This window comes from Centropristis striata, chromosome 11, assembly GCF_030273125.1.
Source record: "Centropristis striata isolate RG_2023a ecotype Rhode Island chromosome 11, C.striata_1.0, whole genome shotgun sequence".
Classification (NCBI taxonomy): domain Eukaryota; kingdom Metazoa; phylum Chordata; class Actinopteri; order Perciformes; family Serranidae; genus Centropristis; species Centropristis striata.
This window is the reverse complement of record NC_081527.1, coordinates 4,075,584-4,091,166: the sequence shown is the minus strand read 5'-3', so window position 1 is coordinate 4,091,166 and position 15,583 is coordinate 4,075,584. Positions and strand designations below refer to the sequence as shown.

The 15,583-nt window shown below is 35.4% G+C and overlaps 1 protein-coding gene across 1 annotated transcript in view; it reads right to left on the bottom strand.

Moving 5' to 3' along the window:
- Positions 1 to 15,583, bottom strand: part of LOC131980207 (sodium channel protein type 4 subunit alpha B-like) — a 107,471-nt gene that overhangs the window by 60,317 nt on the left and 31,571 nt on the right. Inside the window, exons 2-6 of the mRNA XM_059344420.1 lie at positions 12,392 to 12,698; positions 9,480 to 9,598; positions 8,197 to 8,286; positions 3,563 to 3,691; positions 572 to 663 (exon numbers count right to left, since the gene is read on the bottom strand). Coding sequence (XP_059200403.1) covers positions 572 to 663; positions 3,563 to 3,691; positions 8,197 to 8,286; positions 9,480 to 9,598; positions 12,392 to 12,658 — 697 coding nt within the window. The 5' untranslated portion in view covers positions 12,659 to 12,698. The remainder of the gene's footprint in view (positions 1 to 571; positions 664 to 3,562; positions 3,692 to 8,196; positions 8,287 to 9,479; positions 9,599 to 12,391; positions 12,699 to 15,583) is intronic.

Genomic DNA, 15,583 nt, shown 5'->3' with positions numbered 1-15,583 from the left:
AAATATAATTGAAAACATTTGTAGGATATAACTGCAAATTTGCTTATGATTTACTTAAAAAATATGTTGTACTGACTGATTTTACACTTATTATTACAAATATTTAAACCATGTAATCTGTGAGTCAAATATTAATTTATTTTGAAGAAGTAAACTTAATTTATATTTGGATATTTTACACAAAGATTCCTGTTGGAATTCTACTAATGAATTTTGATGTAGTCAACTCAAATACTCATCATGATGATATTCAGCATTTTATTTAGTATGCATACCTTTATATTACTGTCACATTATAATTTCTTAGAGTGTAAGACGATTTGGAGTTAAAAGTGCACTTATGTGGTGTCATAAACTTTAAATGTAACACTATTAAAGAGTTAAATATTAACACTTTTCAAAGTGTAATTTTAACTCAGAATCCATGAGAACTACATAAACTCAGAAAAAGTGTTAAAGTTAACACTGTGACTGTCACTGTGATTCAACTGTGAGTTGAAAAGAAAAGAAACGACACAATCAAGTGTTCTGTAACATGCAGAAGATAAATCAAGGTTTCTGTAGATCTTACCTGGGATCACTGAGATGGTCTTCAGTGCTCGTAGTACTCTGAAGGTTCTTAACGCTGAGACGTTTCCCAGGTCCACGAATTCTGTCACATATCTGGAATTTGATATAAAGAGATTTATGAACCTCTGCAGAAAGATTAGAGCGTATTAAGTCTGGTGGATAAATCACCAGGATTAATATTAATGTTAACAGTTTGAATATCATGTCTTGTTAAATACATTTAAATCCATTATAGGCTTGTCTTTACTTTACTTACAAACAGTACTTCTCTAAACTTGTCGTTAAATTACTTTTCCATTACACCCCACAAAAATTGTAATTGTGTCCTTTGTCTTCAATAATAATGAAGCCTGCTGATCAAAACCCACTTCTGGTTGGTTAACCCTGCGGAGTGTCCAAAAGCTCCAAATAATCCAGACTTGTTGCCTCCATCAGACTAGAAAACAAAGCAGCGTGGAGCCCTACTGTACATTTACCTCTAAAGTTCTGGCTGTAAACTCCATGAGGCCAGTTTCAGTTTGATGATGATATACCAAGTAAAACTGGAGACAAGCTCAAATAGATTTAGTATAAAATGATAGAACTGGATGGAACCCTCTTATATGTTAGATTTGACACCTTTGGTCACATTTGCAACATTTCAAATTCTTTATTGAGCATGATAGTGTTTTGGAAGTTAAAAAAAAGATTCAAAATCACATTTTATGTTGGACTAAAGGACTAAAAAAGACACAAAATAATTTAAAAAGACTCAAAATGACCAACATTTGACTAAAAAAGACACGAAATGACCAAAAAAGACACAAAATGAGAATACAAAATGACCCAAAGACACAAAATTACCAAAAATAACTAATAAAAGACACAAAATAACTAAAAAAAGACACAACAAAGGTGTTTAAGTGGTGTATACAGGCAGGATGAAAAGGACTAAAGGAGACAGAGTCCCGAGGCTCTGGAACAACTGGAGATCTCAGGCAGAGAAGCTCAGTGGCTTCTTTTAAATATCTTCTAAAAACTCACTTTTATCGATTGGCCTTCTCTTCATTTCCTTTTATTACCGTTGTATGATTACCTTGTTGAGAATGGTGATTTTTAATTTTAATTTTTTTAAATCCAATGTCATTTCTTCTTGTGGTTTTATTTTGTTGTTGTCAGTTAATTGTATTTGATATGTTTTATTTCTGTTGTACAGCACCTTGTAACTCCTTTTTGAAAGGTGCTATATAAATTAAATTTAATATTAAATAATTAAATACCTGAACTTTACCTTCCCTTGAACTGTCTTTTAATCACACAGAACTATGTCATTCTCTAACATTATTTTTTCTGTTGTTTTAAGTCGTTGTTTTTAACTCGTCTTTGTAAAGCACTTTGTAACACGTGTTTTGAAAAGTGCTCTATAAATAAAGATTATTATTATTATTATTATTATTATTATTATTATTATTATTATAAAACAAGCATGTGTGGACAGCCTGTGAGAATAATTAGCCGACTGAACCACAATTAATCAAAGACAAATTAATCTCCTTTCAGCGTGTCTACCTGCAGTAAAGGGGATTTGCCTCTCTGTTTCCAAACAAAGACTCTGTCCTATCAGGATGATTGGTCCCCACAACGCTGCATCAATGCATCAGGAGGTCACCTGTTTAATCTGCCACCTGCATCACGGGGACATAGATCTACGACCTGGACAACAGGCTTATCACAGGTCACACTGTTTCAAGTCTCCACTCAGGACGACTGACGCTCACTTTGACTAGATGCCCTTTATTCTAATCTTCCCATTATTATAGTCTGAACAAAACGAATGTGAACACTGAATTATGACAAACCGTTTTAACCCTCTATGGCAGTGTTGCCCTCAGGTAAAACACCCACACTGTAAATAATCGCTGTGAAATCTACAGTTATTTACTGTATTATTCACAGTTCATCACTGTGTTTGATTTTTACAGTATAGTGCTGTATAATTTACAATAAAAATCACTCCTTGTGGCAAAATTACAGTAGTTAAAACACAGTAGACAGTATGAAAAGTAAAGTAGACTACTGTATTTTTCCATTTTTATCATAATTTTGATCAGAATCAGTCCTATACAAATGTTGTTTAAATAATTGACTTAAAGTAAAGTTTTTCATACAAAGCACAGTATGGAAATCAATTGAAAAAAAAGTAAATGTATTAATATTATTTTCTTAACATATAGTTTAGAGTAATAACTTGCAATTACTGTAAAAATCACATTAAATTCTTTACAGTGCATTTGTGGCCTGTCAAATTTCTACAATGCATGTTTTTGAGAGATGCAGTACTTTAAAAAGAGGGAAGAGTATAGGGAACCAATAGCAATGCTTTAATTTGTCACATGACCTCCAGGCGGCCATATTGAAACACTATTTTGCAGACTTTTCCAAAGGAAACAGCTTTGCCATTTTGTGCCACAAAAAAATCTCTCAAAACGTCATTTCCTGGCCCTTTTCCATCTGGAAAAAAATATATTCCTACTGATAGGAGAGTAAACCTTCATTTTTGACAGTTTCATACACTTAAGACTGTTGAAGACATTCATTTCAATGGGTCGTTGGTTCAATGGTACAATGTTTCCTACAGGCAACATTCAGACAAAAAAACAGTTAAAAAAGTTCCTTTTATAATGTTTTTAAATTAAATGTTATGTATTGTACCCTGTTGAAGCTACTGAATCTTTTACACATGTTTATTAAAATAAATTATATTAAAATTAATTTTAAAAACTTTCTTTTTCATTTGTGCACCGTGATGGTACAATGTTGCCAACGGACAACAAACCCCAAAAACTTAAAAAAATAAAAAAAAAAGAATTATAAAATTTCTTCAGATTATGTTTATTTAGTCTATTTTAAGACAAAAAAACACTCCAAACATTTGTTCCTAGCTGGCATCATAATGCGTACCATAGAGGGTTAATGAGACTTTTCTGCACAATGTGATGATGTCATTACTTACGCCATGACAATGACGGTGAAGTCCAGCCAGTTCCATGGATCTCTCAGAAAGGTGAACGGCATTATACAGAATCCTCTCGCTAATATCTTTATCGCAGACTCGAAGGTGTAGATGCCAGTGAAAGTATACCTGAAAAAAACAACGGAGAAGGAGAGAAATGTTGTTAGCTATGAATCCAGTTTTACAGTTCAGGTGATCCGAGCATTAAAATAAACAACCTGGTCTCACAGAAATCCGTGAAATAGCCACGGATTTCGCTTAACTCAAAATCCGTGGAATAGCCACGGAATCGCTCAAATTTCCGTGAAACTGACACGGATTTCGCTACAATGCAAGTTAATGACAGTCATATCCCGTGGCTATTGGTTTGTTCCAAGTCACGTGACTTTCAAGGTCCCAGCGGTCAGAACAAAAAACATGGCGGACAGTTCTCTCATTTTTAGTGAAAAATCTATATTTTGACTTAGTTTCTGCATAAAAATGGATTTTGATCACATTTGTAGCGAGAAATATATGATTTATTTTCTAAATATTCACTCAGTGAATGTACATAATCACTTTGTATGTTGGAATAGCCACGAGATATGACTGTCATTAACTTGCATTGTAGCGAAATCCGTGTCAGTTTCACGGAAATTTGAGCGAATCCGTGGCTATTCCACGGATATTCGAGTTAAGCGAAATCCGTGGCTATTCCACGGATATTCGAGTTAAGCGAAATCCGTGGCTATTCCACGGATATTCGAGTTAAGCGAAATCCGTGGCTATTTCACGGATTTCTGTGAGACCATGTTGAAAATAAACCAGTTACAATAAGGACGGAAGGGCAAAGTATGACAAATAAAAGAATGAATGAATTTAACAGCCTCATTCTTTGAATGCAGCAAATGATTATGAGCAGTGGTGGAAGAAGTATTCAGATCCTTTACTTCAGTAAAAGTACTAATACAACACAGTGAAAGTACTCCACTACAAGTAAAAGTCCTGCATTCAAAACTTACTGAAGTACAAAAGTATCAGCATTAAAATTAATTTTAATTAAAATTATTATTATTATTAAAATGTACTTAAAGTATCAAAAGTAAAAGTACTCATTATGCAGAATGGACCCATTCAGATTAATGGACCCATTAAAGCTGTCTAAAGCTAAATGTAGTGGAGTAAAAAGTTCAATATTTGCCTCAAAATGTAGAGAAGTATAAAGTTACATAAAATGGAAATACTTAAGTAATAAAATTGTACTTAAGTACAGTACTTGAGTAAATGCACTTAGTTACATTCCACCACTGATTAATTCTTCTTCTTTCTTTACAGTGGAGTGATGTAACTGACAGATTATGTGCAAAATATAAAAGAACATACCAGTTTACAATTACAAAAACATACACTACTGGTCAAAAGTTTTAGAACACACCAACTTTTCCAGAATTTAATTGAAAATGATGCAGTTTAATGTCTCAGTGTACTCTGAAATTAATGCACATTTGCAACATTTAACATTCTTTATTGAGCATGATTGTGTTTTGAAAGTAAAAAAAAAGATTCAAAATCACATTTTATGTTGGACTAATGGACTAAAAAAAGACACAAAATGACCAAAAAAAGACACAAAATGACCAAAAAAGACACAAAATGACCAAAATAGACACAAAATGACCAAAAAAGACACAAAATGACCAAAAAAAGACACAAAATGACAAAAAAAGACACAAAATGACCAAAAAAGACACAAAATGACCAAAAAAAGACACAAAATGACAAAAAAATACACAAAATGACCAAAAAAAGACACAAAATGACAAAAAAATACACAAAATGACCAAAAAAAGATACAAAATGACTTACAAAGACATGAAAAGAATTCAAAAATGGACAAAATAGCCCAAGACTCCATAGAGTTAAGTTGTTAACCCATTTCTTGTTCCCTGAAAAAGGCCTACTTGTATAATTCTGAAATGTACATTATTTTCCAGTTTTGGTTAACCTTACCTTTTTTTATTTACCTCTGGCAGTTCACCACTTACCTTTGTACCCTTTCAAGCTGTTCATTTGACTTGAACTGCTTGAATTTCAATAAAAAACTGGAAAAATTGGGGTGTTCTAAAACTTTTGACCGGTAGTGTACGTAAAGAAAAATAAGCCTATGCAGAACACACTAATGAATACATTCAAGTTTTCATGAATAAAAACAATCAAGACATGATGAAGACTGAGATTGTCCAGTGTTCATTCTTATTCCTATTTGTTTCATACTTGTAGGCAGTAATTTACTTCTGGTGTGAAAATGAAGCAGTCGCTAGGCTAGCTTAGCCTAGCATGAAGACTGGAAACCGCAAAACAGTTCTCCCAAATCGGGGTCATCCCATGTTCCTTGAGCAGGGAACATAGGACCTTTTTTAGAAAAAAGGTCCTATGTTCCCCGTTTTTCCCAAAAAGGGTCCTATGTTCCCCTGTAGCAATACATACTGGGGAGCATAGGACCCTTTTTCTGAAAAACGCGCTACATTTACTCCGTTACAAATACTTGAGTAACTTTTTGGATAAATTGTAATTTTAGGAGTCGTTTTCTTGGACCATACTTTTACTTTTACTTGAGTGTATATTTGAAGAAGGAACGGTACTTTTACGCCGTTCTATTTGGCTACGTGATGGTAGTTACTTTTTTTTTTTTAATCTTTTTTTTTATTACATGCGAGATCTAATTCTACGTCTTCAGCTTTCAACCAATAAAAAACATTAGAAAATGATCTTGCCAATCAAATGCAGCTACTTGGGTCAGATGACAAGTGTTGTCATGTTGGTCGTAGCCATAGCAACAGTGAACGCGCACTTTTTAACGGCCCATCACCTGCCTTGACTCACATATGAACTAAAGTGACATCCCATTCTTAATCCATAGGGTTTAATATGACGTCAGTCCACCCTTTGCAATTTATGGCAATATATTGTATCTTTAGTTTGAAGATTGCTGTTTTATATGTTGTTTGCTACTATTTTATACTGTTTGTGTTGCTTTCAAAAATAAATCCGGAGAAAACGCAGTACTTGTACTCTTGAGTACTTGAGTAGTCTTTTCACTGCATACTTTTTTACTCTTACTTGAGTAATTATTTTTATGAGTACTTTTACTTTTACTTGAGTAATTATAATCTTAAGTAACAGTACTTTTACTTGAGTACATTTTTTGGCTACTCTGCCCACCTTTGCTTTTTGCATATGCGCGTCAAACAGCCCGTAGGCCTACATAGGCCTTCCATTTGCCATGGAATTTGGCAGTAGCCTAATGGTGGAAAAAGTAACAGACCGGAGAATATAGTACCCTTTTTGGGAAAAGCGGGGAAAAAGGATCCTATGTTCCCCAGTCTCATACAAAGAGGGGAACATAGACACGCTCCCGCCAAAATCTGCCAAAATCATCTTAAGCGCACACATTATATCTTGTAGGCTACAAAAAACGTATGTGTAGCTTAAACTACCTAGCTAGTGAGGAGGACAATGAAAGACATGATTAAAATGAGACATGATATAGACAATATGCCTATGAAAGTAATAGAAACGAAAGCTAACATAACTAACGTTAGCTAACGTTAGGAGTCAGTGCAGCTTAGCTAGCTAAATATTATTTATTACCATTATAGCTCTTTATCACACATTTACTGCACGTGTCATGATAGTTAGCATTAGAGGAGGTGTTTAGAGTAGGCTATGTCAAGGTAGATATTTTATGGGACATAAACACACTAGAAAAACAAGATTTTTGAGTGGAGGGCTAAGCTAAGCTAAGCTAAGCTTACTGGTTACTGGCTGTAGCTTTTCTTCGTGGGAAATAGTCATTTTTTACCCTTAAGACAAGGTGAGTACATAGGCTGGAATAAGTCAATGGAAACAGCAAGCTGCATGGTAAAATATGCCTTTGACCCACTGATGATGAACAACTTGGCCACATCCTCCACAACATGCAAGAAGATTCATTCCACATCACATGCCTTCTTTAAAATTCCTTATGTGGCTTTCTGACACCAGTAAATATTACATGCATCATATACTTACATGTCAACTGATTCTTCAATTATCACTGACAAAACGACAAACCCCAGCAAAGCTTCACATTAGAACATATTTCAAATTCTATCCAAGACACAAAGATTTAGGTTCAACCAGTGGCGGCTCCACTTATCTCATTAAGTTATTCTTATTTTACACAAAAGGAACGTGTACATTGTAAAATAGTTTAATTGTGCAATAAAAGCTTGTGTATATAAAAAAAGATCATTCTCACTGTTAAAAATAAATTTAAAAAGTAATTGTGTACAAAAATGAGAAATGTCATTGTCGTGCACTGTAGATTTTACAGTGAAAAACTGCTAAACAGTAAAAAAACGTAAAATGATAAATGGGTTAATTCAGTTTCAGTAACAATGAAACACTGTAAATGTATATATCAGTCAAAACAGTTTTGTTTGCACTCTACTCTCATTCAAATTCAGTTTTTTAATGCAATTATTCAAGTTAAGCAATTCAAATTCAAATCTAAATAATTCAAATTCAGTTTCTGGTGGCACATATTTCTTTGGCCCCCACAGTAACACTGGTGTAGAACCGCCACTGGGTTAAACACTAATGTGTGTACTTACTCCAGGTACTTGGTCCATGGTGCCGGATCCGACATGGCCATGAAGAAACAGTTGGTGAGTATAGTGAACATAATGAACAAGCTGAACAATGTGGAAAGGAGGTTAAGGAAAATGTACAGTGAAACAGTACCTTACAGTCAAATAAGCCTTTTTTTATATATATATATAAGCCAACAATGTATCACACAATATTTCTTGTAAGCCTATAAAATATATCCATTAGGATCAACTATCATTGTGTGTGCCAATGGCATTAGAACTACAGTAAATGCAGATTATAGAAAATGTAAGTATATTCCATTTACCATTAAATCAGGGGAGTCGAATTAATGTTCCTTACGGATGAATGAAACAATATCAAAGGATTTGTTAGCCGCTGACATTGAAAGATGAAACCAGATCAAATGTATTATAATAAAACCATTAGAAAGTCATCAGAATATACATTTTATTTATTCAATTATCTTAATTATTGGATCAAATTTGATTTTTTAAAAAAATTGATGACAAAAAAACATGTTTTTTTAATACAATATGACTCTAAAAAAGTGACAATATTGTCAGTTACACTTATTAACAGTTAATAGATGTTATTTAATATATATATATTTTGATCAATACATCTTTTATAGGAGATCCAGAGGAAACATTTACTGCATGTAAAGTACGAATCGGCTGTCTGAGAACTAATAGGCAGCCGTCACATGATGTGAAATCTCCTTGCTCTTATTTCATTTCAGAGATTAAAAGAGGGATATGAGGGGATTTGTTTTGCAATGCCAGAGAGGACCGTCACAAAGCTGTTTCAAAAATGGGACTATGGAAAAATCCAATAGAAACCTTCGGGGGGAAATCAGTAAATATTAGAAATTGGCTTATCTGCCAGTATGAGATGCAAAGAGTGGAATCTACTCGACTTTTTACAGCAAAAAAATGATCATTTTGGCGGAAACTCGTCTAATCTGCCTGTTTCTACAAAAGTGAGTCACACTTTTACTTAAAAGGGAAGCACTTTTTAGAGTTCAAAAGCAAAACTGAAAGCAGTTTTGTCATCATCACCTGACCCTGATTACTAACTGTTAAAATATCTTGATATCTCTTCTAATACTCTATAATAAGAGTGTTCACCTGCCAGTACTTTATCACACATTTCATTAATATCGGCCTTAAATAAACAAGTTTAAGTGACAAGTAATATGGTCTAATGGGAAATAATTTCACATGATTACTTCATACATTCATGGTAGAAACAAACACAGGGTCTGTGTAGTCAAAAAGGATATGAATGGACTAAAATTTTGATGGCGATTGATCTGATGAAGTGAAATGGACTAAAAATGTAAATTGCAGATGTGGCACTGAATCTGAAGATGGCCTTCCCTTTGTTTAGTACTATAAAAGTCTGCAAAGAAAACACAAGAAAACAAAACAGAAATTATTAGTGAGAAAAATCACATTTTTCCAACATTATTGCTTGAATTCTGTAAATAAAACAATTTGTCATCAGCATATAAATACATTTCACACACAAAAAATTCCAATATAGTGGCTCTTTTTTCTTCAGTAGAGCTTTTTTTCCCAGCGGATGATAATGTAGCTGCTGTGTTGAGTCTACCACTCAGTCTGCCATCTGTGTTCACTTCCAGAAGCACTTCTGCCTCCAAGAAAGCAGCGAGTGCACAAACACGCAGCCACCAAGGCCAGTTGAGATAATGGAGGCAACTCCAAAGCAGGGGCTGAACCTTTCGCCAACAGATGTGGCATTTATTTAAATATTTTTCGTCTTTGGATAATCCTCCCATCCAGCAGCGCATCACATGCCAAAACAAAGAGACCCTGAGAATGACTGCCACGTCCTTTTTCATCTCTCCATAAGCGGCCCGTTAATGGGCAGCAGCCTGATCTGCAAATCAAAACTTGCTAATCCTATTTCTGCGTCCACAAAAGACACAGTAGCTCTCTTCTCGGCTACTAGAACACTAAAGCACCTGGTGAATGCAGTGGAAACTGTGGCTGACCAGGAGGATCGCTGACATGTCATGTTCCCGAGCCTGTCCAGGAACATGAATAAAGAAAATACTGCTCATATGCCAGAAGTTAATTAATTATCAGTTACCATTTTTACCACTATCAATGTTTTATTGACTTGCAATCATGTCAATGTTTTAAAATGCAGAAACTTAAATGATGGGTCAAGGCTGCTTGTGGGAAATTAATATTCAGTCTTCAAGTCATAAGTTCACAGTATCTCAAGTCTTTTTTAAATCAGGTGTCCATATGAACTTTAAAATTGTTTTACTGAATTATTTTCTCCTGTTTATACTGGACATTTAGAGATCATAGTGCTCCATATAAGTGATCAAGGACAAGATCTACAGTCCTCGTTTTGTGCAAAACTGTATTCCAAAGTTTAATTTCCAGCTGTCTGAGTTAGACTGATACATCTGGTATCTTCCAAAGTTCGTCTATTTTTGTAGGGATTGTTTCCTATCACTAAACTGTGGCTCATTAAGTTAACACTCAAGAAGAAGAAGAGTTAACTGGCACCTTTCCCACTACCAGTCCACACTACATACTTGGTCCGAATGGAGACTTGAACCAACAACCCACTGGTTCCCCAAGACAAATCTGCACGCACTGAAGTAATGCCACCCCTTAAAACTGTAAAATTGGAAGATACCCAACTTAATATGATTAATTTAGACTGTTGAAGCCTTATGAAAACTTCAGCTTTATTTTGAATATATTTTTGCAGATGGAAGCATGTCGGCAAGAGATCTTTTAATGAACTGGAGGAATGACTACAACAAGCAGAAACTAACTGACTGCACAGTACTACATGTGGCAAAAGGTGAAACTTTTTTTTAAGCCGACTCATGAACTGAATGTCCAGCTTTTGCCCATACAACACCTTTAACCCTTTGATGCGCAACATGGGTCAAAAATGACCCACATTCATTCCCCATGTTATTTCATGCTGGCTGTGTGTTTGAATATCTTTTTTTATTATTACAACAGATCATTATATCCATTTTTCCTTTCATACTCTATGAAGAAAAATATTTTTGTATTATTACATCAAGTTTACACACATGGGTCTAAAATGACCTTGTGCATTAGAAGCGTAGTGATACAAAAAGTGATTCACTAAATTAACAATGTGAGTATATGTGTAACTATGTTTGTCTTATTTTGAAGGTTTAACTTTAAAAGAGTTGTTAGAACCACCAGATTACATTGGAAAATCACATATTTTAACATTTGAGACTTATTAGAGCCACTAAATAATAATTTCCATTGGAAAAAACACCAATTTAACAAAATAGGATAGTTAATATTTGTGTCTTCTTTGTCAGGTTTTGAATTGGTGACAACATATAAACACCTTCTAATGCACAACATGGGTCAAAAATCACCTTGTGCATTAGAAGCATAGTGATAAAAAAAGGGGTTTTATTCAAAAAGTAAGAAATGAAAACAAAAAATTAGGATGTATGATGATCAAAAACAAGTTATTTAAGGAAAACCTGCAATACTGAAAGATTCAATTAATTTACTGCAAAGATATAGAATATTAAAACTTAGTCGGGTCACTTTAGACCAGGGGTGTCAAACTCTGGCCCGCGGGCCAAATTTGGCCCGCAGTGTAATTTTATTTGGCCCGCGAGCCAATATCAAATTATTATATTATTATTGTACTATAAAAGCTGACCCGCCGGTATTATTTAGCATTTACCGCTAATACTAGATTTATTAATGTTATTTTATTTTTAAATGTATTAACCTGTTGAAAAACTTTATTTTGATATTTAAATCAGGATGATGCAAATAGAAAAGAGGCATACGATTTTTATTTAATAAATTAATGACATTGATGTGTTTTTTATATGAAATTTGAATTTCCATGTCTGCACTATTTAGTTGTATATTGTATGTTTATAAGCGTTGCTGGTTCCATATTTAATGTTAAAGCAACACATGTTTGGTATATATTAAAAGGTTTATTTGTTCAATGTTGGCCCGCGATTTTATTCAAGTTTTACATTTTGGCCCATTGTGTATTTGAGTTTAACAACCCTGGTTTAGACCATGTTGTGCATCAAAGGGTTAAAAGAGCTGGAGTTGAAGCTGTCTACAAACTGTTTGCCAACAAACTCACACACACACACACACACACACACACTGCAGCGCTCACCCTCTGGTTCTTGTAGTAAAACGGATCAATGTCTTCCAGTGGGACCCCGATAAGTTCTGTAGGGATGTCACCGAAGATGCGCGGCAGCTGCTTGCCTGCCTCCAGGTCGGGCCTGGGTTTGGGTGGCTCTGCGTTCCTGTGAGCCTCGTGGCAATCCTTGGCGTTTTTGGCCTGCTCCTCCGCAATCCGCTGCTCCAGCGCAGCCAAGGATTCGCGAGTGAACCGCCGCAAGCCATCAGGACCCGTTGGTAACAGCATGGTTGCCATCTTTTCATCCTGATTCTCCTGTACTAGAATTTACTTACAGCTGCAGGCAGGGAAGTTGGGGGCGAAGACACAGGAGAGCAGAGAGGGAGAGAAAATAAGTTATATTGTTCAACAAGGCTGATGAAAGAACAATTTGTGAACACCAATGATTCTTGTACACTACCGGTCAAAAGTTTTAGAACACCCCAATTTTTCCAGTTTTTTATTGAAATTCAAACAGTTCAAGTCAAATGAACAGCTTGAAAGGGTACAAAGGTAAGTGGTGAACTGCCAGAGGTAAATAAAAAAAGGTAAGGTTAACCAAAACTGAAAAATAATGTACATTTCAGAATTATACAAGTACCGGTAGGCCTTAAGTAAGTCATTTTGTGTCTTTTTTGGTCATTTTGTGTCTTTTTTTAGTCATTTTGTGTCTTTTGGTGTCTTTTTTTAGTCATTTTGTGTCTTTTTTTAGTCCTTTAGTCCAACATAAAATGTGATTTTGAATCTTTTTTTTACTTTCAAAACACTATCATGCTCAATAAAGAATTTTAAATGTTGCAAATGTGCATTAATTTCAGAGTACACTGAGACATTAAACTGCATAATTTCCAATTAAATTCTGGAAAAGTTGGTGTGTTCTAAAACTTTTGACCAGTAGTGTATGTAGCACGCCTTTAACCATTAACCACCATATGTTGTATTCCTCTAACGTTTTAATCCAAAGCACCACAATTGGGTTGACCTTTGGTCCAGAGAGGCACTTACACTGTAAAAAAAATTCTGTTGCTTTTACAGAAAAAATAAATGTCAGCTGTGGTTACCAGAAAAATTCTGCAAAAAATACAATACAAATGTAAACAACTTTACAGAACAACTTGTACATTTTACTGGTATTCAATGTACAATAAATAATAACTGAATGTTAATTTACTGGTATTCAATGCACAATAAGCAAAATCTGCATGTAAATTTTGCATAAATAATTAGAATAAAAGCAGCATCATCCTGTTAAATTAGCACTAAAGGACGGTATAATTTACAACTTTAAAAAAAAAAATTACTACAGTTTTAGGATGTAGAATGTACAAGTTGTTCTGTAAAGATGTTGACATATGTACTGTATTTTTTAAGGAAATATTCTGGTAACCACAGCTGACAGTTTTTTTCTGTAAAAACAACGGGACATTTTTACAGTGTAAGGTGTGTTTGTTCACTGTCCTAAAAGCTTAGTAGAAATCTATGAATGAAGTTCTAGTGTAGGAATGAGAGGAGGCCAAACTTTTGTTAACAGTATCCAGTCGTGTCGGACAGACGACCCCTTGCTTTGTCAGAAACCAAACGGAGGTGAAGAGGTGATCACAAACACATGCTGCCGCTTTGGGCCTGTAGCCATTTGCAATCTTAACCTTTAACCTTTAGCCGTGTTTCCTTTAGGGTAAAGAGTGGCCGCTGGGAAAGTCTCAGGCCACACCCTCTCTAAAGTCCGCTAACTCTGCGTGTCTCAATTACAAAAAGGCTCCAGAGGGATTTACGAGACTCTGGAGGTGACGTATGGTTTTCAGAACCTGGTCTCACAGAAATCCGTGAAATAGCCACGGAACCGCTCAAATTTCCGTGAAACTGACACGGATTTCGCTACAATGCAAGTTAATGACAGTCATATCCCGTGGCTATTGGTTTGTTCCAAGTCACGTGACTTTCAAGGTCCCAGCGGTCAGAACAACATGGCGGACAGTTCTCTCATTTTTAGTGAAAAATCATTATTTTGACTTAGTTTCTGCATAAAAATGGATTTTGATCACATTTGTAGCGAGAAATATATGTTTTATTTTCTAAATATTCCCTCAGTGAATGTACATAATCACTTTGTATGTTGGAATAGCCACGGGATATGACTGTCATTAACTTGCATTGTAGCGAAATCCGTGTCAGTTTCACGGAAATTTGAGCGATTCCATGGCTATTCCACGGATTTTGAGTTAAGCGAAATCCGTGGCTATTTCACGGATTTCTGTGAGACCACGTTGGGTTTTCAACCGTTGCGTAATCGCTTAGCAACAGTTTCGACCACATACACGACGGATTAAACACGGGAGACGCAACTGTGGCCGCCGTCGCTAACTGTGCACAATGTCCACCACTGATTATAAACAAACCAGCATGGCTAATTATGCACAGCGTCTCAGCTGATCATAAACATCGTGATCGTGTATTAACTGACATCGCTAACTGTGCACAGAGTGGACAGTATAGCGGGGATTTCCGGGACCACAATATGAAAGGGGCTTATTTTGTTTCTTGTCGCTTGTGACTACTCGCTACTTTGCCGGCTTTTCCAAATGGCGTGTGTTGTTGTGGCGTAGAGTACTACGTCACATCCTGCTTAGCGTTCCATCCAATCAGTAACCAGGCTTTTTTTCGACAGGGCCAAAAAAAGTTTGGTCAAAAGCCCGCTCCGGACGACTCATATTCAAATTAGGGGCGTTTCGGCGAGTGAAACCCGCCTCATTCCGGGTTATTGGACTGTAATGGAAACACCCCTTTTGATTTTTTTGATACAGTTCAAATGTTGGACTCCTTCCATATATAAGGAGCAAAACTCCAGACAGCCTGTCCTCCTGTCAAAACATCAATATAGGTTGTGTGTACAGGCAGAAAAAAAACAAGCTATATTTATGAATTTCACCGACAGCTGTAATGTGGTGAAGTTTAAAATGGCGGATTCCCGCGGTCGGTTGGTGGCTGAGAGTGGGAGAGCGGGGTTCGCGTCCCGTGTGAAAACAAAAGTCAACCATTTTTAACTGAAGTTACGTTCTTTACAGAAGTTACGTGAATCACGTTTTTTTTTTTTTTACATAAATTGTGGCAGTCACGTGACCCTTGCAACTACTTCATTTCTGGCATTTACGCACTTTTTTTACTGTCTTTTATAATGCCTTACCA